The sequence below is a fragment of the Chaetodon trifascialis genome, chromosome 5 (genome assembly GCF_039877785.1).
Source record: "Chaetodon trifascialis isolate fChaTrf1 chromosome 5, fChaTrf1.hap1, whole genome shotgun sequence".
NCBI classification, from domain to species: domain Eukaryota; kingdom Metazoa; phylum Chordata; class Actinopteri; order Chaetodontiformes; family Chaetodontidae; genus Chaetodon; species Chaetodon trifascialis.
This window is the reverse complement of record NC_092060.1, coordinates 10,227,649-10,252,894: the sequence shown is the minus strand read 5'-3', so window position 1 is coordinate 10,252,894 and position 25,246 is coordinate 10,227,649. Positions and strand designations below refer to the sequence as shown.

At 43.2% G+C, this 25,246-nt stretch overlaps 3 protein-coding genes across 9 annotated transcripts in view; 1 reads left to right on the top strand and 2 right to left on the bottom strand.

The window, feature by feature from the left end:
• The window catches only part of mtus1a (microtubule associated tumor suppressor 1a), a 28,611-nt gene extending 22,243 nt beyond the window's left edge, over window positions 1-6,368 (top strand). For all 6 annotated transcript variants that reach the window (XM_070962513.1, XM_070962512.1, XM_070962515.1 and 3 more), the window contains 7 exons: window positions 1,370-1,584; window positions 2,484-2,589; window positions 2,779-2,852; window positions 2,968-3,063; window positions 3,794-3,910; window positions 4,002-4,099; window positions 5,118-6,368. In XM_070962513.1, the coding sequence (XP_070818614.1) occupies window positions 1,370-1,584; window positions 2,484-2,589; window positions 2,779-2,852; window positions 2,968-3,063; window positions 3,794-3,910; window positions 4,002-4,099; window positions 5,118-5,346 (935 nt within the window). In that variant the 3' untranslated portion in view covers window positions 5,347-6,368. The remainder of the gene's footprint in view (window positions 1-1,369; window positions 1,585-2,483; window positions 2,590-2,778; window positions 2,853-2,967; window positions 3,064-3,793; window positions 3,911-4,001; window positions 4,100-5,117) is intronic.
• A 932-nt stretch (window positions 6,369-7,300) lies between these two features.
• pdgfrl (platelet-derived growth factor receptor-like) lies at window positions 7,301-12,435 on the bottom strand. Its single transcript, XM_070962695.1, has 6 exons — window positions 12,199-12,435; window positions 11,128-11,401; window positions 10,891-11,042; window positions 9,342-9,635; window positions 8,627-8,763; window positions 7,301-7,652 (listed from the first exon to the last, which is right to left on the bottom strand). The coding sequence occupies exons 1-6, from the start codon at window positions 12,251-12,253 to the stop codon at window positions 7,464-7,466; spliced, it is 1,101 nt and encodes a 366-aa protein (XP_070818796.1). The 5' UTR covers window positions 12,254-12,435; the 3' UTR covers window positions 7,301-7,463.
• A 1,229-nt stretch (window positions 12,436-13,664) lies between these two features.
• Window positions 13,665-23,999, bottom strand: slc7a2 (solute carrier family 7 member 2). 2 transcript variants are annotated; one of them, XM_070963051.1, is made up of 12 exons: window positions 23,691-23,999; window positions 21,940-22,317; window positions 21,700-21,855; window positions 20,584-20,749; window positions 20,239-20,375; window positions 19,932-20,154; window positions 18,855-18,994; window positions 17,229-17,331; window positions 16,274-16,485; window positions 16,028-16,194; window positions 15,813-15,921; window positions 13,665-15,489 (listed from the first exon to the last, which is right to left on the bottom strand). In XM_070963051.1, the coding sequence occupies exons 2-12, from the start codon at window positions 22,307-22,309 to the stop codon at window positions 15,302-15,304; spliced, it is 1,971 nt and encodes a 656-aa protein (XP_070819152.1). In that variant the 5' UTR covers window positions 22,310-22,317; window positions 23,691-23,999; the 3' UTR covers window positions 13,665-15,301. The 2 variants fall into 2 exon arrangements, with proteins under 2 accessions (XP_070819152.1, XP_070819153.1); XM_070963052.1 differs by lacking the exon at window positions 18,855-18,994 and adding an exon at window positions 18,457-18,593.
• Window positions 24,000-25,246: the final 1,247 nt, after the last annotated feature.

Sequence of the window (25,246 nt, the reverse complement as noted above, 5' to 3'; positions counted from 1 at the left end):
TTTGCATGCCAAAGCCTGATAGATAGTCCCTATGTTAGCTTGGCCTCTGTTCTTGGCTCTGCTGTCATTATTCTACTCTTGGTTAGGTGAATCTTCCTGCTCATGCACTGCAGTGCTCCTTCATAATGTAGCTCAGTGTCTGCAAACACACAGACTCTGGGGCTTCATTTACATCCAGACCACAATGGCTCTTCACATTATGATAAGATGGAGACATGCAGCATGAGGTCTTTGTGGCTAAAAGGGGAATCTTCTTATGTGCAAAAGATGCTAAAAAGAGCCTTTTATGAGACCTTTTTGGTATCCATGATAGCATGACTCTGTGCTCAATAAGTCTGTGGTTGAGAATGGGCTATACGTGTATTTGTAGGATGACTTTCATTACAGAATAATACATATTCCTTTACTGTGTCCTGATGGTTTGTGGGGGCAGCAAACGGGAAAAGGCAGCATATAGCATAGGAGGGCAACATCTGGGTCGAGTGTTATTTTATGCCCACTGTTGAAGTTATGCTTAGTTTCAAGTTCTGAATAGTTGGAGTTTATTGTCATACCGTGTGTTTGAAAGAACACCTGCTAATATGCCGGCAGACCTTCTTTCTTACTGTGCACCATCAGATGACTTGATGAGGTTCACATGAGCTGCTAAGTATCTACTCTGTGTGTGTGTGTGTGTGTGTGTGTGTGTGGTGTGTGTGTGTGTGTGTGTGTGTGTGTGTGTGTGTGTGTGTGTGTGTGTGTGTGTGTGTGTGTGTGTGTGTGTGTGTGTGTGTGTGTGTGTGTGTGTGTGTGTGTGTGTGTGTGTGAGAGCACTTACACTGGAGACATGTCATGGGGTTGGTCACTGTCACCCACTCCAGAGCAGATATAAACACTTGGTGTTGGAAACAGTTGGGAAATCAAGATGCTGGTTTACAGAACAAAAACAAAACCCACCAATTTCTCAACTTAAAAAAAGCAAATTACCAGCTGTGGGAGGAAGGAGAGAACAGCTTGACTTGAGAAATCTGCTACCTATGTTACTGATTTCAAGATACTGTGAATAAATTTAGAGACTTGTTGCCATATCTTCATCTGGCTATAAATGACTGCAGGGTAGCTGGCATCTGCAGTCAAGTGCAAGAGGAACCTCCCCTTGAAAGTCAGTTTTTCCATTCCTTTTTGGAGCACATTCAGTGTCACACATTGACATCAAGGGAGAGCGTTGCTACACAGAGGTTCCTCAGTGGACATACCACATTTATTACACAAGCAGTTACTAATACAATTTTTCCTCTGCCCTGTTTTAATGAATATTACAGTCTGCACAGCTGCATGCAGTCGTTTTACCAAGAAAGAAAAATTGTAGCTTTTCTGTTTTTATTTCCAGTTTGCTCCGTCCATTCATCTGAGCGTCTGGAGAAGGAGAAGGATGAGCTCCGTGTTGCGCTGGAGGATGCACTGCAGAAACTGCAGGAGCAGCACCAGAAGGACCTGGCCGAGCTGGAGCACAGACTCCAGACCTTCTACCAGGCTGAGTGGGACAAGGTCCACCTCACCTACCAGGAGGAGGCGGACAAGTGCAAGACTCTCATGCAACAGCAGGTTTGTCCCTATGCCACCTTTTAATTATGTGTGAAGATTTACACTCAGTGGCCTCTTTATTAGGTATACCTGCAATTCAGTGCAGCAGCTCTGCCATACTGTCCATCTTTACCAGTTTATTGTGTACATTATCAGAAATGTGTACATTCAATCCATGCTTATTGTTGGAAGGACTACATTGTATTGGGGCAGCTGTGGCTCAGGAGGTAGAGTGGTCGACAGCGGTCCGCATATCAGAAGGTTGGTGGTTCGATCCCTGGCTGATTCGTAGATACTGAACCCCAAATTGCTCCCGATGCTGTGCCATCTGTGTGTCTACCATTTTGTGGGTGGGTTGAATGCAGACTTGTGTTGTGAAAGTGCTTTGAGTTGTCATGGACTAGAAAAGTGCTTTACTATATGCTATATATGTTTCTGATATCCGTCCTCAAACACTTCTGAATATAACACAGTCCAGTATAACAGCACCACCACTAAATATGACCTCAATGCTAAAACATATCATTAAATTAACCCTCTATGACAGTGTCAAAAAAGACATAGGCATCATAAAAGTCAATGTCATAGTGGAGCGATTGGATAGGATTGGATTGCATTAGATTGCACAGGTGTACCTAATAAAGTGGCCACTAATAAAGTGTACTTTTGCATGGAGTATCCTGCTGTATTTTCATTTAAAGGCTTTCTAATATTAAATCCATTTTTGGAAAACTGTTCTCTGTGGAGGCTCAGGCACCAGTGGAGGGTGGACTGTTCTTTGTCAGTACTGTGTCATAGTAATCCTTGATGCAATACATTTTTAAAATGACTGAAAAACATGTTCATACACTGCAGTGCATAGTAATGCCTGTGGTAATGCTGTGCTTCAACACGAAGTCTGTCCTGTGTTCTTTTTAAAGATGGAAGAACTGAAAGCCGATCATGAAGCCATGAAGCTGGAATTAGAGAACAGCCATACAGAACAGCTGCAGTGTGTTAAACAGCAGTATGAAATGTCACTGGAAGGTGAGTGAGCAGGGCTGGACCAAATTATATAACCATATCCATTCTCTGAGTTTATTTAAAACTGGATCAAGTTGAGAATTTATATTTTAACTCATATATTCTACATCGATCAACAAATGTGTGGGTTTTTTTGTTTGTTTGTACTTTTCTGAACTGTTTCTAATGCCATAAAACCTGTAAACTCTTCAGAGCTCAGCAAAGTCCACAATCAGGAGCTGCAATCTTTGGACAAAACTTTGAGAGATGCAGAAGCTGCTCTATCTGTAAGCTTGACTTTTTTTTTTTTTAATCAGATATTCACACAAACAAAAGCTTGATTTGTGGATTGATGACCATTGTGTTAAAACCTTTACTCAGTGACTTTGTGTACATCCACAGGGACAGATTGAAGCGCTGACTGCGGAGAACAAAGCCCTCATTGAGAAGCTAACTGCAGAGGAGAACAGGAGGAAGGAGCTGGCCGAAATGAGTCAGGTACCCTTACTCTATCTGTGTGCTTTTTATAGCAGAGCTCCACAACATCTCATGACTCCAGTCGTGCTTGCCTGTAAGCATAAAAGGTGGATAATGATTACCAGAAAGATAAATTGGCCACAAGAACAGAAATCAGTACTCGTTTTCTTAAAATAACGCATCTTTAAGAGGTCATTTAACCAACTGTTCTTTACTACATTAAGAGGTGTGAACAGGAGTGGAGTTCTGCTCTGCTCTCTCCGTGTTAGCTTCAGCTCTGTCCTCCCTCTCTGCACAGTGTAGATTTTAATTTTCCCAGAGTGCTGCTGTACAGTGAGGCTGCCATTCCTCATCAGTGTTAAGTGGCTGCTACATGTACTCAGCATTTTCCGTTTTGGCACAGTCGAGTAATTAGGGAAACTACCTCACATTACCCTGCCACTCCACATGTGCCATTAATAGATAAATAATAGGAACAGCATTAGCAAGAGCAATAGCTCAATATTATAGATTGCCTAGGAGTGGTTTAAACACTATTATTCCCCTGTTTGTCGTTTTTATTTCATTGTCCCCTTTTTGTTTCATTGTCCTTGTGAGCCCAGAGCAGTGGATATTGTGTAAGTGGTGCATGGCGCCCTCTGTTGTGTGCTTCTGGATTTGTGGCGATATCACATCCACAAGGCTGGCTGTACTCACTTCTGAAGTCTTTACCAGTCCCTGAACATTTGGCACTGTTTATTTGTCCCTGCAGAAGGACTCCCACACCTTGTATCTGGAGCAGGAGCTGGAGAGCCTCAAAGTGGTGCTGGAAATCAAGAACGAACAGCTCCACCAGCAGGAAAAGAAGCTGATGGAGATCGACAAACTGGTGAGACCTGAGGCAGCTGAAAATGATTGCTGGACATCAAGACAAGCAAAACTATCTGTTCTAGCTGTTCTGGTTTTTTTTTTCTTTCCAGAAAGAGAAAAATGTGCAGTTGGATGAGAGCCTTAAGAGGGTCCAGCAGCTGAATGAGGACCTCACAGCCCGTATGGATAAACATGCTGCACTGTCAAGGTAAGAGTTCACCACTTGAACTCAGACTTCTTACTGAACCTCTGAATGACTGCAGTAAAGTTCATGCTTCTCTGTGCCATAGACTGCCATCATTATCTAAAACTGTTCATCATTGAGCGATGAATATGGGCTCTGTAGCTGATGTTGGCTAAATCGCACATACAGCAGTAGCAGCTGGAAGTAATTCCCCAACAAATACACACTCCTCCTTTGAGTAATGTTCGCTGGAACTACAGCACTTAAAATAAAACCTGAAACTATAACTGTGACCTGTTTTTAAAGGGTCTTATCTTCTTTAGGACTGAGAACTTTGGAAGTCAGAGGGGCGATTGCACAGCTTTTACAGCCTCTGAACATGCACAAATAAGACAAAAAGTGTGTGATTTTCAAAACACATGCAAATTGTGAAATGCGCCCCAAACTGTGCTGCCAAGCAAATGTCATCTCGGTGCTCCAGTGCTATTTGCACACATTGGAATGAGGTAATTTTGTGCAAAATTGAGCCCTTTCCATACAAATGGGCCTCATTGCAAAAGAAGTTCAATTCACAAACACCAGAGCTAATAGCCACATGCATTTCAGTTCAAATTACTATCATCTTCAGAGAGTTGGTGGTAACTGAAGCACATTCATAAGGGGTGGTCACGATGGAGTCCAGTCACCAAAGACTTTTCACATCTATCATCATTATTGTGCATGTTTTGATAAGATTATTGTTCACTCTCCTGAAGTCTCCTGATTGAAATGAAGCTGATTGGAGGTATTTAGTCTTTTGCCTCACCCTGTATCAGCCAGTCTTACCTTCACTGCTCTCTCTCTTGCCGTCAGCTATCATTTCAGTGTGTGTTACACTTCACCACATAGATAATGGTGATCAGACACAAAACAAGGGCAAACTGTACTCCACTTCAAAACTTTGTGAATTGGACCTTGAGACGGGTTTATACTTGTAGGCGGGAGCTCTGGATCATGTCTGTGAACTCTTTTCTAACTTGCCTGGTGTGTTGATGTATTGCAGACAGCTGTCGACAGAGCAGGCAGTGCTGCAGGAATCCCTTCAGAAGGAGTCCAAGGTGAACAAGCGTTTGTCGATGGAGAACGAGGAGCTGCTGTGGAAGCTCCATAATGGAGACTTGAGTAGCCCCCGCAAGGTCTCCCCCACTTCCACCCCCTCCTCCCAGTCCTTCAGCCTCCAATCACCTCGCAGCTCTGGCCTGTTCTCCAGCCCTCCTGTGTCACCCAGATAACGCTGGACCCCTGCTTCCAGGAAGCAGACCCTTTCTTTGGAGTTATCCCCCTGGAATTAAGAGCCATGTTTGTTTCCTCTTCGTTTAGCCTGACCTTGGCTCCTTCAGGATTGGATGAACTCTGACTTTTTCTGTACAGAGATGCTATACACGGTGGAGGAAAAAAAATTTTAAAAAGTTGCACAGAAGCACTTCATAAGCAGGGTCACCTTGTTCTTTGCCTTTCATGATTGATAGTATGGATGGGGAAAAGGAAATCTCAGGACTTCTATGTAATGAAACACTATTTTTGTTACTTGTACTTGTTGGCAGAGGCTCGTCTTTCCTGCATGCACACATGTGCAGTACATGCAGTAAAAAAAAAAAAAAAAAAAAAAACGCATACATATGTCAGCACGTATGCAGATACAGCCCTGCAGAGGGTTTCTACGCGTCTCTGGAGACCACAGCCATGTAAAGTCTGAATTCAGAATAGCTATGAATAGAGATGACACTGTCCCTCCTCACAGCACATTGTGTTTGAAATATGCATTAATAAATACAGAGTTGCTTTACACCATTTCTCACATCTCCCTGCAGAAGAGTGACAGGTTTTCATATCGCTGACCTCCATCTGTCAGTACACCAGGGCTGTCCATGTCTCCATGTTCTCAATTTCTTTGAGGTTACCTTTTTTTTGGTTGGGATTTTTAACGTCTCGGTTGGCAGTTTCTGTATCATCTGTGGCCTCAAACATGTTTTCTTTTTCACATTTGCTTGTTGTTTGACCATGGGACCAATCCAAGTCTTTGTGCATGTGTTTGAGTCTTGTTAATCACCCCTCACTGGACTCACCCAATACAGCTTTAAAGTCGGGATCTTTGCAAAGAGTTGAGCAGAAGAAGCTTTAGAGTGCTTGTACTGTACACGTCAAACATCTGGCCTCTTGGAAATGTCTCAAAGTATTTTTCTGTGGAACTGATATTATTGGTGTGTTGACCCTGTTTAAATGATGAAATTAATAAAGTCTTGTATTAAACCTGCTATGTCAAAGTCAAGCTTTATAGCTGTGATCTACACGTTTTGACTTGATGGCAGCAGATGGAACTCTACTTACAGTTACCTTTAAGAGGTATGTCACAAGGACGGTTTTCCTGGACTGGAAAATTTGAGTGCAGCAGGTATCTGTCCAGCCTTGGGACTGTTGAGACAAATGTCTTTGAATGTCTTTCTCAACCACAAACATCCGCATCCTTAGCTAAAGTATATTTCAAAATCCAAACAACCAGCAACTATTCAGCAAAGTGGAAACTGCAGCAAGTGTTGCATTGGACCAAAATGAGTTCAGGGCCTGCAGATCGCATTCCACATACGGAGTGCATTAGGACGTCAGCCTGGCACACAGCTCAGCTTTAAACCACACTTCAACCTCTTCACAACATGCCACAAAGCCAGAGCAAGTCTCTGATGGCTGCTGCTCTCTTTTCCAGCACCGTGATGTCATTTAAATGCAGCATGAAGGCCAACTACGATTAGTCAGTGATGTTTGATTAGGTGTCCAACACAACAGAGCGCTAGGGCTGACAGCAGTCGGGTGTTGTGCCAGACAAAAAGGCCTTAAATTTTAAAGCTAGCATTTATTTCAAAATTAAAATCTTAATATTTGATAAATATAGTAATTGCCTTAATTACAGCTTTCTCTTTAGCATCCATTCTGCAACTTTTTGCAGGCTTTGAGGATCTATTTTGAAACAACACTCCTGTCGAGCATTTCATGAAGCATGTTATGAAATGGTTTTTCCTCTTATTAGATGTTCCCAGAGATGTTCTGTGGATTTGAGGTCTGGTGACTGTAGGAAACCTCATCGCACTTCAGATGCAAATTGAATCCTCTCATGTTTGGCTGGTGGCTTCGTGCATTTTTACATTAACCTTTCACGCAGTTGTGGTTCCACTTTTGAAAATTAACTCAACAAAAGATGTAGCAAATCTTTATTATGTTACCACAATCTGCAATCTAAAAATACACCCATTTTTATGTATATACATGTCAATTTCATCTGCTCTCACTGGTTGGTGTGTTACAGTTATATCTCAACAACACAGTCACATCAAACATGACCACAACTCCTCTGGGGCTATTTGGAGGTGATGTTGGTTGTCACACTTGTCTCACCATGCTGGTTCTTGGCTTTACAGACATAGCTCCCAAAGTCGATGGTTTCCATGTCTTCTACAGTCATGACGCTCTGGGAGACCCGCGTGGTGTGGCCCATGCCTCTGTTGACCAGCCTCCAGGAGGTGTGGATGTGAACTGGACGGTGGTCCTACACAACAGAACAAACACGACTGTGAGCTTCTCCGTGCAGACTGATGTGTGTGGAGTGTTTTCACATTGGTCTTCTGAAGGGGGAAAGTTTCTCTGCGCTCTCTTTAAATCTCAGCTCAACACTTGTACCAGCAGGATTCTGTGAGATCATCGTGTGATGTGGAAATGTGAAACCTCCTGTGCACATGCACTGGACTTTTCAGGGAAGTAGGAGACATCTTTTATCCAGCAGTTCAACTTTTGAATTAAAAAACTTTGTGTATGTTCATAGAAGTTTAATGAGGCAATCAAACGTTTTTGTGTCAAAGTAATGTTTCAAAGTATTCAAAGTCTGGAGCAGGACAGCACCTTACTGTGGCTGGTTACCTTCTACTGCAAGACATTACTACATCTTATCAGATGCATCCTAAATTATTGTTTTATATTGAGATATAAAACAGCTAAATGATATTCTATACAGCGCACAGTATGTCTCTATGGAGTCTTTTTATCTTATAGTGTGATACATTGCATGACACAATGCCAAAAAAAAAAACTCATTAAAAATCTCCTAAAATTTTCATTAAATGTGCCACTTAAAGATTTCATTATTGTCTTTAAATGGATTCACAAGATCCTCACATTCCATTATTTTCCCTCTGAATAAAATTCAATAAATAAATACATCGAATAACAAACAATCTGCGTGCCTTTTAAAAATGATTTTGCAAATCAATTTATTTCTTTCTTCATTTAAAGACAAGAATAGAATTTTATTATTACTATTATCAAATAATTATTAACAATTCTGAGACTTAATTAGCAATTGGTACATTTAATTATCATTTTATCTTCATAGATCTGCTGTATGTGTCAAATATATTTTCAATGATTGCTGTGGGCGCTACAGTTCCACTATTATTATTAAACACAAGTTAACTCTTGTCCTGAATCAGGTTTGACTTTTGGCTTTGAGCCCAGTCTTCCTCTCACCTGACCAGGATAAGACCAGGTGAAGCTCACGTCCACCTCTGGCTCCCCCAGCACTGTGCAGGTCACATTGATGTTGTCGCCTCCTCTCACAGACTCTGGATAGGCTTCAAGGCTCACAAATGGTGGCCCACTAGGAACTGTCGGCAAGAGGCAGTAAACAATATGAATTAATCACGTGCACTATCCACAATTACTTCATGATAAGTGTGTGTGTGTGTGTGTGTGTGTGTGTGTGTGTGTGTGTGTGTGTGTGTGTGTGTGTGTGTGTGTGTGTGTGTGTGTGTGTGTGTGTGGTGACATTAATAGATGATAGCATAGCTGTATTTAAACAGTTAACCGCCATCTTCAGTCCAAACTCTATTCCTTGCCATCTGCCAGTCGAACATGCCACGGGAGCTTGATTTTTCCTAAACCACACACAATTTCCATTTCATCAATCGAGACTTCAGTTGGCAAGTGCCCACATTAACTGAGCTCAGCAGTGAGGATTCTTTTGAAAGCCTTTTCCTGGAAGCTGATGAAGTGAAGTAATCATGATGGTGGAAACACCTCTCACGGTGGTTCTTGGCACGTCCAATCAATAAGGTGACGAGCACTATGTTTGACAGGAAAATGCATCAGAAAATGGTTGCTGGTCCTGCACTTGGAGCAGCACCACCATATGTTTCTGTGTGTATCACCATGTTGGAGTGTTGCGTGATTGCTGCATCCCTACCCTCCACATAGAGCAGCTGGTACTTCGTGGAGATCTGAGGGGTGCCCTTGGTCACAGCCTTGCAGTAGAAGACCCCCTGATGCTCTGGGCTGGGGTTCTGCAGGATGAACCCCTTGTTGGGCTCATAGGTCACCTGCGTCCCGTTGGCCGTGAGCTCCTCTGGAGGCACTTCTCTGTGCAGGGACACCTTGGCCTGCGGGTCGGTCACACGGCAGGGCACCACAGCAGGCTTGTCTGGGCGCAGGTACACAATCTCAAAGTGGATGGCAGAAGGGACGAAGAGGTTGTCTTTGTCTGTTCAGAGGGACAGATGTGTGGCGTCAAACAGTCGGTGAAATTAACTGACACACAAGGTGCAGATGTCCTCTAGGACACTGGTGCAAAAATGAAGACAGGTCGTCCTATTGTTAAGATGAATTAAGTGTTGGACAGCTGCATATTTATGAGGAAGACATTAAACCCTCACCAGCTCATTCATTATAAATCACTGTATCGCTTTTCAATAAAACATAAAGGGTTTAAATTGTCACTAATGACATTATGGATGGTTAATAAAGTAATCAGAGCACCAAGGTCAAAAGCTTTTAAAAGGAATTATGTTTATGTCTTCATTGCCAATAATATATTTAAAAAAAATACATAAATTAAAATCACAAATTCATTTTCTGGCCACTTGGGGCCAGAAAAAAACATAAATGCAACACTGGCACATGAGCACCATATAGCTAATATGTGGACATGTAGCCAAAAATGTACAGATTCAGCAGGAATCTGTACATGAATGATAATGATGATACAAGGAGTATCATCATTATCATTCATTTGGGTTCACGATTCTCGCCTCTTAAAAAATATATATTATATTCATTCTTCTTTTAGCTTTGTTTTGGTCTCCACCAACTCCTGAGTGAACTATCTGACTGCGAGCTACTGACCGTTCCACTATCGCAGCCAGTCACTAATCTTGTCTGCTGTTCAACGCTGAGCCGGTAGCGTGCAGTTGATTTGTCAGAGCTTTGTTTTAGCTGAAAACAGCTGCTGCTGCTGTGACTGCATACAAGGCTGATGAGAGCTGTGAGACTGAATCACAGCAGTAAAGTCGTGGGCTGTAAAACCAAAACTCACTGAAAGACGTTAAAACTGCCTACAGACCTGAGAGGTACTGTATTATCAGGTGATAATTCTTTAAGGCTTCCTCACTAAAACACCTTTCAGGTTACAACGTCGGTAGATCCACTGTGGATATAAAGACATTGATTAGCTCATATAAAATGAGCATTGCCAGCAGATGCAAAGACTCAAAGAAAAGCTTCACTTGCATGTGGACTCTCAACCTGGCAACCAAAAAGATTGTTTCTACTTATGCACTATAATGCCTTATTACTGATCTCATCACTGATAATAAAGCATTCATAGATATTCCAAATATTATAATCAATGGTTAAACATATGTCATAAGTGACAACATGTACTCTTTGGAAATATCTTATTGCTAATTTTAGAAAATGCAGCTGTAAAGTGCAGTGTGCTCTGTATGCTATTGAAGCACCTGTGAAGTAGATGTAGGAGACATAGGTGCGTTCATGGTCCTTCTCACACTCCGTGCCATCACACACGATCACCCAGCAGCTGTAGGGCCCTGTGTCAGCAGCAGAGGGTGACGTCAGGATCAGCTGACTGTACTTGTCACTCTGCTTGATGCTGGAGGTGGGAAACAAAAATATAAGACTTTTGCATTGACATCAACCTATAGCAGACACAAACAGCTGATTTCTGTTCCCAGCACCTGAGGCGTGAGTCGTTAAAGGTGTCCAGGTAGGTCGGGTATGACCATCCGATGGAGTTGCCTTTGCAGCGCAGCTCGATGTTCTTCCCAGGAGTCAGGGTTGTGCTGTGGCCCAGGCGCACAAAGCGTCCCTTATCTAAAACCTGGGTCAAAAGGGACTGGCCTTTCCCTCCTCCGTCCTTTAGTTTGGGGTGTCTTATCTTCACCCGTTTCCCTCCAGGCCGGATGCGGTTCTCTCCTATGTCTTTTCTCCGCTTGACTTGTTGGCAGGCACCTGGATGCACAGAGGCACAGAGGAAGGAGGGTAAAAGGAGGGAGCAAAGACAATAAAGATAACAAAGGCAAGTCACAAAATCATCTGTAACCCTACTGGGCTTCACAGAAACAGCAGAGTCCAGACCGGTGTATGTTCATCCGTAGTGCTACTCTTTGTGTTTCCCCCAGCTGTGACAACAGCTGAACAGGAAGCATGAAATCCTTATTACTGGCACAGAATGTCCAGAACCCAGCCTCTCTTTCAGCCGTATGTCTCAGTGGGCACAGAACGCATAAACCATTAAAGACGAGAACAAAATGATCAGCCTGCAGACTTTGTGGGGTTTGTTGTTCTATTCTTCGGTGCAGCATTAACAAGAACTCCGAGGAAAGGTCAGCAGTAAAGGCCAGTTAATTAGAAACGCCTGTTGCATGCCTCAAATGCAGCTGGTTTGAGTTGGTCTGCAGAAATGCTTTGCAAAAACTCACGCAACTCTTCCCGTATGCAAACTTTTACCATCCACATGCATTATATAAAACTCATATATAGCAGATTGTTTGCAGTGTGTGCCCGAGGAAAGACAGTATGATTGACGAATGAATAAAATGTTTGTCTTTGCCATGTGTGAATAAGAGTTACTTCTTTGTGAATCCACCTCCCATTCTCCACCCGCAGCCAATATTTACACAACCTCAGATTATCTAATCCTCCCACTACTCCCAGGTTACACTCCAAGTTCCCATGATGAAACTAGCAGTCACTTTGCTTTACACATAAATCTAAGACACATATGTGGAGATGCAGACTTTACTCACCATTATGGAGCTCCACCCAGAGCAGTGCCAGGCAAAGCACAACCCAGAGCTTCATGGTGTTCTGACAGGGTGGTCAGAGGGGCGACAGCTCTGCGGGGCCAGACAGACCGGGGAAGGCTTGGTGAGGGGCTCAGTAGGAGAGGAGGTCAGGCTCAGAGCTTCGCTGGAACTCTGCAGGCTCCAGCTACTCTGTTTAGATTTCCAGCTCCATCCTCCTCACAGACTGAGAGGAAAAGGGAAAATAATTTCAGAGCCCCTCTGTTTACTCCCTCTCTTCAGACCTGATGAGCAGAAACGTGTACTCTGGAGCCCTCTGGTGGATAGTGAGTCATAGTGCTTTTCAAAAGAGGGGTCCATACTAAAAACACTACTTACATACACCACATGCACAACTGTTTTTAGTCTTTGATTGACCTCCTGACTAAATACCTCTTTCAGTGTTCGAATGAGTACATAAGTATTGTTTTATGAAAGACTTCTGTCCAGGAATACTTCCAGTCATACCCACTGAGGTCCAGCTATTTAAATGTGCCCTGTTTCTGTAATGCCACTTGATCCGTGTCGATATGTGTGCATGTCACTCCAGGTCAAACAGGCTATACCTGCAAGAATTCTCAACCATCACTGTGCACAAGTACAATTTTGAGGTACTTTATTCGAATATTTCCATTTTCTGTTGCTTCATACTTTAGAGGGAAACGTTTTACTCGCCTGCATTCATCTGACAGCTGAAGTTATTGGTTACTTTTCAGAGGGAGATTTTCTTTAAAAGTACAACCAATGTTAAAGATTAATTTTTTTTGGCTGGTGACCCCTTTCAGAAAAGTTAGGTGTAGTTTGGGCCCAAGCCAACTTTCAGATGTCCGTGAGACATGTTTCCCCTCTAATCATCTCATGAGCCCTCAGATCTGTCTTGTGACCTTTTCCAGGGGATCCAACCTTTAATTTGGGAATCACTACCCAACAGTCCGGTAATATAAGTAATTAAAACTAGCTCCACCTCAAACAGCTGCAACAGTAAAATGCTGCTTACACATCAGTGCACCAGCATTAACTAACAATGCCATGTATGATAATATATCTGTCACATAGGCATATTCTGCAGAGGTACTTTTACTTAGGAATAGTTCTGTGCTGTACTTACTTAAACAGGAGTATTTTAGGTCGGTTCTGTTTCCATTGTGGTATTGGTACATTTACTTGAGTAAAAGATCTGAGAACTTCTTCCACCACTGTATGGATACATACGCATTGGACTGGACCATAAAAGTATGCAGGAAGACAAACCAAAAAATACACATATGTCTCACACTACACACACAATACATGATGTGCTTTCTCAGTGGCCACATGGTGGCGTCATCTACATCCAAACTGAATCCATTCCTCTTTGATTTGTAGTCTAACATTCAAAATTAATTCCTGATTTATGATGATGAGAAAATGAAAACACCAAACATTGTATTACTGGAAAATACATTTATTGTTTTTGGCAGTGAAGTTGGTACCAAGTGATACTAAATCATAACATCATGGTTACATCTATGTACTTTAAGCGGTAACCCCACTGGAAGACTCTACGCTGTTAATGTAGAGGTTCAGTACAGTAGATAACCTACCTTACTCCTGCAGAGACTAGCTTCTCAATTTGTTCCACATTCATTTAAACCACTGCACTGCACACTTCAATCAACCTGACTGACCAATCACCAACCTCCCACAGCCTCAGTATCTGACCTCTTGAAAAGTGTGGGATTTCTCCACATCAGAGGGTGTAAAACACTGGCAGTACAGGTGAACGAGGAGCCAGAACACAAGTTTCTACTGTAAACTAGAGCTCACTGAGCCTTACATTTCATTGCCCAAGAAAGAGAGGGTGCCCCCTAAGAGCCCAGAGGAAAGAAGTGCCCCAAATGGGTCCCAAAGCAACACAGACTCCAGTCACTGAAGACACTGAACACAAGAGAATAAACCTGAAAAAATGCCCAGTTCATCAAAATGATGTGGCAAGGCAGATCTTTTTTTATGTAATACTTAACAATTGACAATTGTCCATCTTATCAGGTGGAAAATTCTTTCATGAAGATCATATTGACAGCAAGTCTGCAATTGTGTAACAAAATACCAGACGAACAGGAAAATACAGCATGTCGTACATGTGGAAAAAGAAACCTTTTGAGAGGAGTTCTCAAAAGCTTCATATTGAGATTGTACAGGTCATAGATACAAAAGACGTGAAGATGTGAGCCTGTGCTGAACAAAGCCACCACAACAGCTACACACGCCTCAAGAACTACAGCAAAGACTGATATGATGTGTTACATCGTAGCTCCAGAAGCCTACTTTCAATCCCCTAACAGATACAGTAAATCAGGTCATGTTTACAAAACTATTCGACATGCTGTACATTGGTCCAAATGTGGCAGCGTGTTCTTTTTATACAGATATCACAACTTCACATGTATGCACGTAAAACAATTATGCAAAAATAATAATATATTTCAACTTTATGATTGACAACACATCTTTAACCTAATGTTAATGTCCTTTCTCAGCAACTTACATTTGTGTCAAAGAACAGTGAGTGCTTTTACCGCAAGCTAACATTATTTTTGATACTTGTACGGGGTGTATGGGTGTAACAAACTGTAGTACTATCGATTCACACCGACTCTCGGGACTTTACAATCAAAAACACACCTGTACAGACCTGCTTCAAATGTAAAAATGAACAGAAAAGACGACGTGTGTCATGCACTAAGAACTCAAAATGGCGAAGAAAAGCTTTGCTGCAGTCTTGGCCTTGACTGCTTCAGTGTTAAAGGAAATGAACATCACTCTCCAGTGTGTTACCTGTCCTCTCAGTTCTGCCTCCAATGCTGTCCATTACACGCTAAAGTGACCTACAGGTTGTGGATCCATCTGAGCAGCTCCCCATCCTGCAGCCACTGATACTGAATACTGACGCTGCCTTTGCAGGCAGAATGCACTTGTGACTGAGGCACACATGGTGGAGATGTATAAACGGGTGCATGAAGGCAGGGCTGCTGTGTGCTTTTATGCATCTGGTGCCTCACAGAGTTTGTAAAGGAGCTGGTAAACTTTAACACCGGCTGGTCTTTTCTGGGCAGATGAAAGGCTCCTGGTCTTTTTCTCCTGCCCCCATACCAACCTGCTTCTCCCTGCTGGGTTTGTCCTGTACCTGGGTGCCGCTGCTGTTTAGCGGACCCTGGAGTAGGCGCTGGCGCTCCTCACTGTGCCACATGCCGTAGCCAAAGTAGATCAGGAAGCCTGAGAGGAGTGTTGGACAAGATATGAAGTGACCCCACTGGCTAAGGCATCACATATTTGAGGGTAAAGGAAGTCACTGCTCCCAGGCAAGACATTGCAGCTTTGGATACAGCCAGGCGAGCTGTTTCCCTTCCCATGTCACGCCTTTATGCTAAGCTATGCTAACTGTCTCCATTCTAGCTTCTTATTTGGCATACACACTGATACTGACCTCATCTTACTCCAGACAAAAAAGCGAATGAGCATATTTCCCAAAATGTTGAACTTTTCCTTTAAATATTCACAATGGGTCAGTTGTTTGTTTGCAGTTAAAAGACACTCACCCACAGCCATCCACACAGAGAAACGTATCCATGTATCTCCACTCAGCTGAACCATGAGGTAAATATTGACAAATACACTCAGAATGGGCAGAAAAGGCAGAAGAGGAACCTGTGATGGCAACAAGCACAAAAATAATGTATTTGCATTGTATCGGTCTCATTCCGTATTGGAGGATTTGGCATGCAAACAGTGGACTTATTGAGCAGTCACGCACCATGAAGGAGACCTTCTTGCTAGTCTGAGGCTGCCTGCACACCATGAAGATGCAGATACTGGAGATGAGGAGACACACGGACAGCAATGCCAGGATCCACACTTCCATACCAAGGATGGAGCCGATGTGGTATGTGGTGAGATAGCTGAGCATGCACACTACCAGCACTGCGGTTTCAAAACGCACACTTAATGCTCACATCTTTACTTCTATCATAAAACAATGATCTCAACCTGGCCTGCTTACCAAGAACGCAAATGGATATGTTGACCACCCTGGAGGAATACTCAGTGGGTGAGACTGGAGGGTGCAGGACAGCCTGCAAGGTGGAGCTGCCACCTTTCAGCATGTTAAGGTGGGACTCTGACTCTGTCAGGTCGGACTCGCCCCCCTCAGAGGACAGGTAGTCCCGCTCTCCGGTCCCTGCCCGCCGTTCTAGGGCCCCATCTGGCTGGTACCTGGACCACAGAAACAAGTATAAAGGTCATGTCTGCATGTTACTACAGTTCAAAGCCACACTTCTGTACTATATTCAGGGTTGTCAGTGTCTCTGAGTACTTCAAACGGTAAAAAGACTGCATTTATACAGCTTATACACTAATACACAAGTCAGCATTCATCCATTCACACACACATTCATACACTGGTGGCACAGCATCAGGAATGATTTGGGGTTCAGTATCTTCCCACTTGGACCTTCAGACTGCAGAGGCCAGGGATCAAACCACCAACTTTCTGATGAGCAGACAACCCCGCTCCCTGCCTGTGTATATACAGTACATCCTTCATACAAACCACTTTGACTGTGAAATGGCTTATGATCTTTGGTTTTACGAAACAACCGAGGACTATAAATCTAGGCAGCAATCACAGTGTCCTTGTTTACTGCTTCTGCGGCGATGAGTCATCTTGGTGCAACAAGCAGAGCTGTGCAGCAACGCCAGAGTTTAGCAAGTACAGACAATTTAAGTAAACACCTACAGTCACTTAATCAGCCCCTTCACATTCATACAATGGAGACTATTCAGCGGTCTTACATCACCCGTGTGATGCAACAACATGAGGCATGTTACTCTGACAGGAAAATCATACCTGTGGTTTTTTTGGGAAAATATATGAGGAAAGTTGTTTCACAGCGTTGCTGTGTTAGATTCCTTTATCTCTCTCTTTTTTAAGATAAACTATTTATGAATGTACCCACCTGAGAATCAGTACACACACAGCGACCAGAGAGTAGGCCAGCAGAGTGCCAATGGACATCATGTCAACCAGTGCTTTGAGGTCAAACAGGAAAGCCATGATGGCTATAGTGAGCAAGAAAAGAAAAAAATTAATACAATTAAAACTAATACTTTGATTTTTATAAGAATGTGTATAAGAAATGGGATCATCACTGACCACTGGAGCAATCATTTTAACAAAATGCATGAAAGCATTCATTTACACTCACATACAGCAACAACAACGTTCTCTGGATGGATAAATGGAAAGACTTTTTTTTTTCAGCAGATGCACCACATAACAAATGCACATGAACAGATGCAAATTAAACATCATGCAGACATGTTTTCACAATGGAAAATCACAAAAGAGCTAAACATTTCCCTGGGCTGACAGCTGTAATCATCTCCAGACCAAGTGCGCTTTGATGTGAGAAACACTGCGGCGTTCCCTCTGGCGTATCTTGGCACCAGACTGGAGCTGATCTCAGCAGCACACTTCAGACACAGAGCAGTGGCAAGTCGCCACTTCTCAAAATATTAGATTAAAGAAAATGACAGAAGTGACAAAAGTGCCTCCAACCAGTTCTACCAGTTCAGGACCCTTATTTGACACCTTACACCTGAGCGCAGTGAGATATCGTCAGGCAAGACTTATCCCCTTGATTGCACTCTATGCACTGAGCTACGCTGTCCAACACTGTTCCATCCAATGTGTAAAAACAACACATTCTGGTTTTGCTGGAGGTTATGTGCCAAAGCATTTCTTGGCAAGGAGCAGTGACCTCCTGGAGTCATCATGATAAGGTTGCCACACCAGGCTGTAGCTTCACATTCAGCAACCAACCATCTAACTCTCAGCAAGAAAATAAACAAACATATTTCCTGTAATGTTCAACTATTTTTTTAAAGACATCAGAATGTAGTCTAAGAAGCTACAGCACTTGTAGTTAGTTCATTTCCTGTAGCTAAATCTTTATTTCTGTACTTTTATATTTAGAAAGCTAGATGGACTGAAGTGGTGAACACAGATAACTTTTAAAATTCAAGCATGTCCAGAAACTTATCAGCCATGATGTGTGTAATGTCTTTTCACATGCTTTTGGAAACACCATCACCAAACATGCAGTCACCACCACCACAAAAAAATCCCAAACAAGTCCACAATACAACCCCAATGACAGGTGAGACCTTGTCTCGAGAGCTTACCCGCGGTGGTACCTGCCGCCAAGGTGGCAGCAACAGGCGACTGGCGTTTACTCACTTTGGACATAAATTTGAACAGAATACCATCTCGTGCCATGGCAAAGAGAATGCGCGGCAGAGGGAACATGGAGCCCAACAGGCTAGGGAGAAGATGGTTCATGGTTAAGTTGAGGGCATTCTGGGAAAGAAAACATGACACCTGCACAACTATGAAAGAACACCATGTGCACATGGAGGGAAAATCTCCTAAAACTGGATCATTTAAAGCAGAAAGTGATGAGTGGGTCAATTTCAGGAAGAAAAGCACCGAATGATTATTTGCATCTTTCTGTGTCTTTCACAGTTGATTGGTGGAGAAAGATTAGCAGGAATTATCTCACTGGACTCTCCCCAGCTCTCACCTGCTACTACACCGGAGGTCATAGTGGCAATAAGTGGGGTCTTCGTCTTAGGATTGATTCGGGCTAAGGCTTTGAAAAGCACCCCATCCTCTGCCATAGCATAGATTACACGAGGCATAGGGAAAATGGAGCCCAGCAGACTGCATGAGACAGCAGAGACATGCAAGACCAACACGTTAGTCAAGAGGCCCAAACACACACACACACACACACACACACACACACAAACACACACACACACACACACACACACACACACACACTTCAGCATGATTAAAGTCAGTGAGTGTCTTTCTTTCCCGCTGGCACTTATCCCATGACGTTGTTTTCTTTCATTCATTTTCAACACCTTAAATGAATGGCATACAATACATTGTGACTGTGTTCAAGGCCAAATTCCTATGTTTGAAGGTAGATTTGAGTTGTTGTTCTCAGGTTTGAGAACTGGTTTAGAGCTTGATTTAAAGAGTTATTATTACCCAGGAGTGTAAACATTAAGTGCAAAGATATAAAACCACCAAAATGGCTGCTAAAGGGTTTTCAAAACCGGCAGAAATTGCTGCCAAAGGGCGGACCACAAAGCCTCAACACTCATTGCAGGCATAAACTCATCCATAATTAAATTAGTTCAAATCCAGTTTGGTAATATGCACATGAACGCAAATCATGGGATGAGTTGTTGACCAGGGTTTGCTGAGGTGAAGCTGAGGTGGGAACTGATAAAGCAAACCTTCAGGGAAGAAAGACAGAATTATGTCACTGCAATATGTTGTTTTGAGGCACACTTACCCACCTCATTTAAGATATTTTAATTCTAAATTGTATATTACAAAGACATGCAGGTATCTGAGAACACAGAGAATTAAGCACGACACCCTATGCTCTGTTAAACAACAGGAATCAATCCTATAACAAGACACAGACAGAGATGTGTGGTCATAATTTTTGACCAGATCTCATTCCCCTTTATATCACTCATTTATAGCATGCACATCAACCAGAAATTAGAATAATAAATTCAGCTGTCTCAAATCCAGCGAATCCAGCTTACTTTACAAAAGCAAAGCCAGCAGTTACCTGGTAGAGAGGGCACACAGTGAACCTGCTGCGACCACATATTTAGCAGGATGCCAGCCCACATATTCAAAGGCCATGGGCAGAGGGCTCTTCTCATCCAGCAGGTAGTAGGGCATCATGAGCGTGAGCGCAGCTGACACGCCAAAGTACGCCAGGAAACACACAGTCAGTGACACCACGATGCCGATGGGTATGGCTCTCTGAGGGTTCTTCACCTCCTCACCTGTCACACACAAACACACATTGTCTTCACATTGAGCTTTGATGATGTCAAATCATGCTAAGAAACAACCTATCAGTGGCTCACCTGTCGTTGCAATGCAGTCAAATCCAACAAAAGCATAAAAGCAGGTGGCAGCTCCAGCTAAGGTCCCGCTGAAGCCGTAGGGCATGAATCCTCCAACTCCGTAACTGCTGCTCACATTGGCTGTCACTGACAAGTTCCTGAAACATAGAAACTCTCATATCACAACAACGCCTGGACTAAAGATGCAGGTGACGTGGGGAAAAGTTCGTCCACAGCTGCACAGCATGTTTGAGCACTGCGTGAACACAAACAACCCGAAACACTGATGATGCTGTGTGTGAACAGCTTTGCATTTGTGGGTTATCAAAACATACAACTACAACGGTTTACAAATGAACGCATTACCTTGTAACCATGGTGACATTTATAAGGGATTCTTCAGTTATCTGCCAGTTTTGTGTGTCTCCTTTGACGAAGCCGGAGATGATGACGAACAGGAGAACAAGCACGTTGATTGAAGTGAAGAACTTATTGACCCAGGCTGACTCCTTCACCCCAAACGACAGGAGTCCTGCCAGGAGCAAAATCAGCAGGGCTCAGTGCAGTGAGATTCAAAACCTAAGTTGACAGTTTGTCCTGCAATTGAGTCTAAATTGCACAGGCCCATGTAAGCACCCCTACTAGATGCTAAGATCAGAATGCTAATGAGCTCACAAGGACAATACCAGCACACTGATGTTCATCATGTGGGACTGTGTGTGAGTGTTTCAGAACACAATACAGGGTCCTTTCAGTTTTCACAAAAGCAGAAACTGGTTTGTTTGTTTGTTTGTTTGTTTGTTTGTTTGTTTGTTTGTTTGTTTGTTTGTTTGTTTGTTTGTTTGTTTGTTTGTTTGTGTTGATGGATACATATTGCATCAGTTCTTAAAAACATCTGGCGCCCTAAAAACAACATACACTAGTGGATTGTGTCTGGGTCACATTGACCTAATGGAATCAGCACATTGGCAGGCCAATGGATATAACACATGATTAAGTCTTCAGATTCAGCCTGAAGGTCATGAAGGTGCAATTTAATCAAAACATATTCAGTTTGAATCCCTGGATGGTCATGAATTGGGAGTACTCTCCCAGTCACCAACAGCGATGGACAATGCGAAACTGTCCGCTGCTTCGGTGGAGCTTCTCAGTGGCCTGAGGTCGTAAAGAAAGTGTACTTCCCAGCTGTGAGTACTGTATGTGTGACTGTGGGAAAGAGAAATGGGGTGCTGCTGAAAACCAGCAGGATGATGAGGGATATTTAAAAAGCAAGGGGTGAATGTGGATTCCCAGTGGACTCTCACTGCCCTGCCCTATTAAACACTTATCACACAATGTCCTGCCATCTCTTTATTGGATTATGCCAGCTGTGGCTCATAAAAGCTGGTGGAACTAAACAAAACGTAGCTATCGTAATTTCCGTGTTCTCAGTGGCCTCTGTGCAAACACACTGTGATTTTCAGCCTTTATTTGCTGCCTTACCAGAAAGCAGCAGTATCAGGCAGACAGCAAAGAAGTCAGGGTACTGAGCCAAACCAGGAGAGTTCATGCTGAAGTAGGTTTTACAGAATGTCTCTATGTGTCCTCCTATCATTTCATCAAACGTGCCACTCCAAGCCCTGGCAACTGAGGAGGTACCTGTGAGAAAGCAATAAACAGACAGCATGAAAAGTCAGTATCTTCTTTAAATGACATGTAGTTCAAAGACAGTCTCTAACTCACCAATCACATAAGAGAGAATGAGGTTCCAACCAGTGATGAAGGCCCAGATCTCTCCTACTGTCACGTAGCTATAAAGGTAAGCAGAGCCGGTCTTGGGGACACGTGCCCCAAACTCAGCATAACACAATCCGGCCATGACGGAGGCTAGAGCAGCAATTAGGAAGGAGATGACAATGCTGGGGCCTGAGTCGCCTTTGGCCACCTCGCCGGCCAGGACGTAAACCCCGGCACCCAGAGTGCTGCCCACCCCCAGGGCGATGAGGTCGACAGTTCCCAGGCAGCGGCACAGCTTTGAGTCCTCCAGGCTGCTCAGGTCAACCACTTTCCTGCGCACCAGGGACCGTCCAAATGACAGAACTTGCTCCAGCATGTTGACACCTGTTGATAGAGGGAAAGAAGAAATGGTTGAAAATACCTGTGCGGCGCAGGTCTTTACGTTACTTCATTATGTGTTAAGTAACTTTTTGGTTTGTAATTGTTTTCGTTTCGTTCCCTTTCAACATCAGAGACCTGAATCAAAAAATGTAGGTGCACAGTTCTGTATCCGTGCAGTATGAGGATCTCTACACACACAAAGAAGGAATATTATAAGAAAAATCTCAACAAGTCACATGGCAAGTGAGGGAGAAAAAGCAGGCAGTAGATCTCAGCCGATCAATTCTTTATCTTAGGATCAATATTTGCACTTTACCATTCAATAAAAGGTGCAAGAATTGTTAAACCAAAGGTCAGGTCTGTGTGTACAGTTTGATTTAGCTTCACCTGCTTCACACAGTCAGCAGCTCTTGCAGCTTGTTCTCTTGAAAGAATGCTGAAAAATTGGTTACATAAGGTGAGATTGAGACAAAGGTGGGCTGAAGAGTGGTTAGGAATAGCAATCCTATGAAGTATGACGTACATGGTAGGAATGCTGCCGAGTTCTATAGCCATGTAAAGTTCATACAGTAGCGTCCCATTGGATCTATTGTTTGGGGTTATGGTGCAGACTAAGTATTCAAAGAGCTGCATTCATAAAGGGACCATGAATGCACTGCTATAATACAATGAAGACATTCCAGCACCTCTATTTACTAATTACTTTAAAATGGACAGAAAAAGACAAAGTTTTCTTTGGTTTCATTGTCTTGTCTCTAAAAATGTCTCTTTTCATTAGTAAGATTGCTGGGGTTCCTGCCTGAAATATTTGCATGAATGCAGAATGATAAAAGAGGATTCAAAGATGCCTGCTCTGCAGTGAATAGTTTCCAGCTTGCTTTTGAAGTTAAGGCTTCTTCTTTGAACCGACGCTTGCTTATCTTGAGTAAATGAACACTGACGACCGTCCAAATATGCATTGATCTCCATTTAAGTATGGTTTTTTTAAGGCCGAGAGAAATGAGTGTTGGATGTGACAGCTCATTAACATGACAATGTGGGCTGCTTCACAGCGTCTCCAAGAATACAGTGAATGAGAAGTGAAGGCAGAGACCAAACTCTGACTCTGACAGGTGAATATTCAGTTTTGGAAAATGAGAAAACAAATTACAGTAATTTGTGCGCAGACGTTAACATGCATCATTATTCCATACGTCATGTGTGTTTTACACTGCACAGTGACATCAACATCTAGGTTATGTCTGAAACTGAACATGTTGAATTTCTCTGTAGAATTCACATTAAAAAAACATACAGCTGCAGCAAAACTTTGAAGAGTGCATTCCAGCATTAGCTGCTCTAAATTCAATTCAGTTTCATTAGAGGCATGCACCTACCTGCTTGAATGACACTGTGTGGATAAGACAGGTCAAAGATCAGACACCAGAAAGAAAGGGCTTTTAGAAGTAGCTGTGCTTTTCTTCCAGCTTGCTTCTGCAGAGAGCCACAGCAGATCAGCTGCACAAGAAGCGCAGGTAAACGTCAAATATCATCCACTGAACTCCCATGAACTGCTGCCTTGAAACTCTCCCCCAGCTCTGTGCTCAACACTAATTCATATGCTGGCATGTACACTGTACAGAGCAGAGCTTTTACACCTCCCCTCTGTGCGTTGTTTCTTCATAGGATCTGCCCTCGCCTTGTCCCTAGACTCAGCCTCCAGTCCCGCTGCATTCATGGGAGTGACGTCCCTTGAGCAGGGAGGCAAGAGGGGAGGAGGAAACCCAAGGGAATGGGGGGGGGGGGCGCTTTCACCTCCATGCCTGAGGTTTGGGGGAGTTAAACTCTGTGGAGACAGTGTTACACCATAAGCTCTCATTCTGGGATCAGGGAAGGACAGGGAAGAGAAAGAGAGGAATCTTGGTGGTAGAATTAGTGATTTCTAATGCACACTGAGACCAAATAGATTCCAGCTGCCCAGATGCTTACTGACTACTGATAAATGGTTAGGCAACTGGCGTTGACAAACATTGAGGCAGACACTTGTGTTTACCCAGTGCAGCCCACAGGAGTGCTGCTAAAAGCATGGGTGCTGATTGGTCAGTGAAGGGTGGATGGGTGCAGTACTGGGGGCTTAAGTCCTACTAATGGAAGACAGGTATTGCTCAATGTTCCCTGAGCTATTGAACCCATGTACATTACAAAGTGAATGGCACAGCTCACTGTGCAGCCTGGCATCTCCACAGCAACTTCAGTTACAAGTTTGAGCTCTTGGCGAAAAAAAGTCACATTTTTCCATCAAACACTGCCTACGAATTCCAACTAAGGTTGAGCTTGTAGTGGAGGGAATTTGTGCCAAGACCAGCTCAAACCAGCTTGAGACCTCAGTGGGAAGGTGGCAGCTGGCAGTTTGAAACACCGTCCAACCCACAGACCAGACCAGCCAGCCTTCTCTCAGTTTGTCCATCCAGCCAAGCAGCCCAAATATCATGGCCCATCGCCCACCAAACCTTGGCTGCAGGGTCTGATTATCTGACTTGCATGCTGATGAGAAAAGCCAACGCTTTACTTAGTGGTGGGCAGGCTGGAGACGTTGTTCTTAATACTGGCTGTCTGAACACACACACACACACACACACACACACACACACACACACACACACACACACACACACACACACACACACACACACACACACACACACACACACACAAACTGACAGGACAGTATGTCTCCAATCAAATGACTGAGGAGAATAAAAAACGGGGGGAAAAAGAAGAATTTATGAAAATGTCGTCTGTCTTTGAGAATACTTTTGTTGTACAATGTGTAGCAGTGTGAAGCTGGTGAATCAAACAATCAAGTACACTTATGCAGCTTGAAATATTAATTAATGATGATATTTTATATCATGTTACAGCAGACACATTCACTGATGGACATTTGTTATAA

Coding starts and splice junctions, on each gene's coding strand:
- slc7a2 (XM_070963051.1), bottom strand. CDS start 22,309: ATGCTGGAGCAAGTTCTGTCATTTGGACGGTCCCTGGTGCGCAGGAAA. Junction 20,376..20,583: donor AATGTCACCATGGTTACAAG/GTAATGCGTTCA, acceptor TCTATGTTTCAG/GAACTTGTCAGTGACAGCCA. Junction 15,922..16,027: donor GCAAGAAGGTCTCCTTCATG/GTGCGTGACTGC, acceptor TTGCCATCACAG/GTTCCTCTTCTGCCTTTTCT.
- pdgfrl (XM_070962695.1), bottom strand. CDS start 12,253: ATGAAGCTCTGGGTTGTGCTTTGCCTGGCACTGCTCTGGGTGGAGCTC. Junction 11,043..11,127: donor TTTAACGACTCACGCCTCAG/GTGCTGGGAACA, acceptor TCCCACCTCCAG/CATCAAGCAGAGTGACAAGT. Junction 8,764..9,341: donor CCAGCTGCTCTATGTGGAGG/GTAGGGATGCAG, acceptor TCTTGCCGACAG/TTCCTAGTGGGCCACCATTT.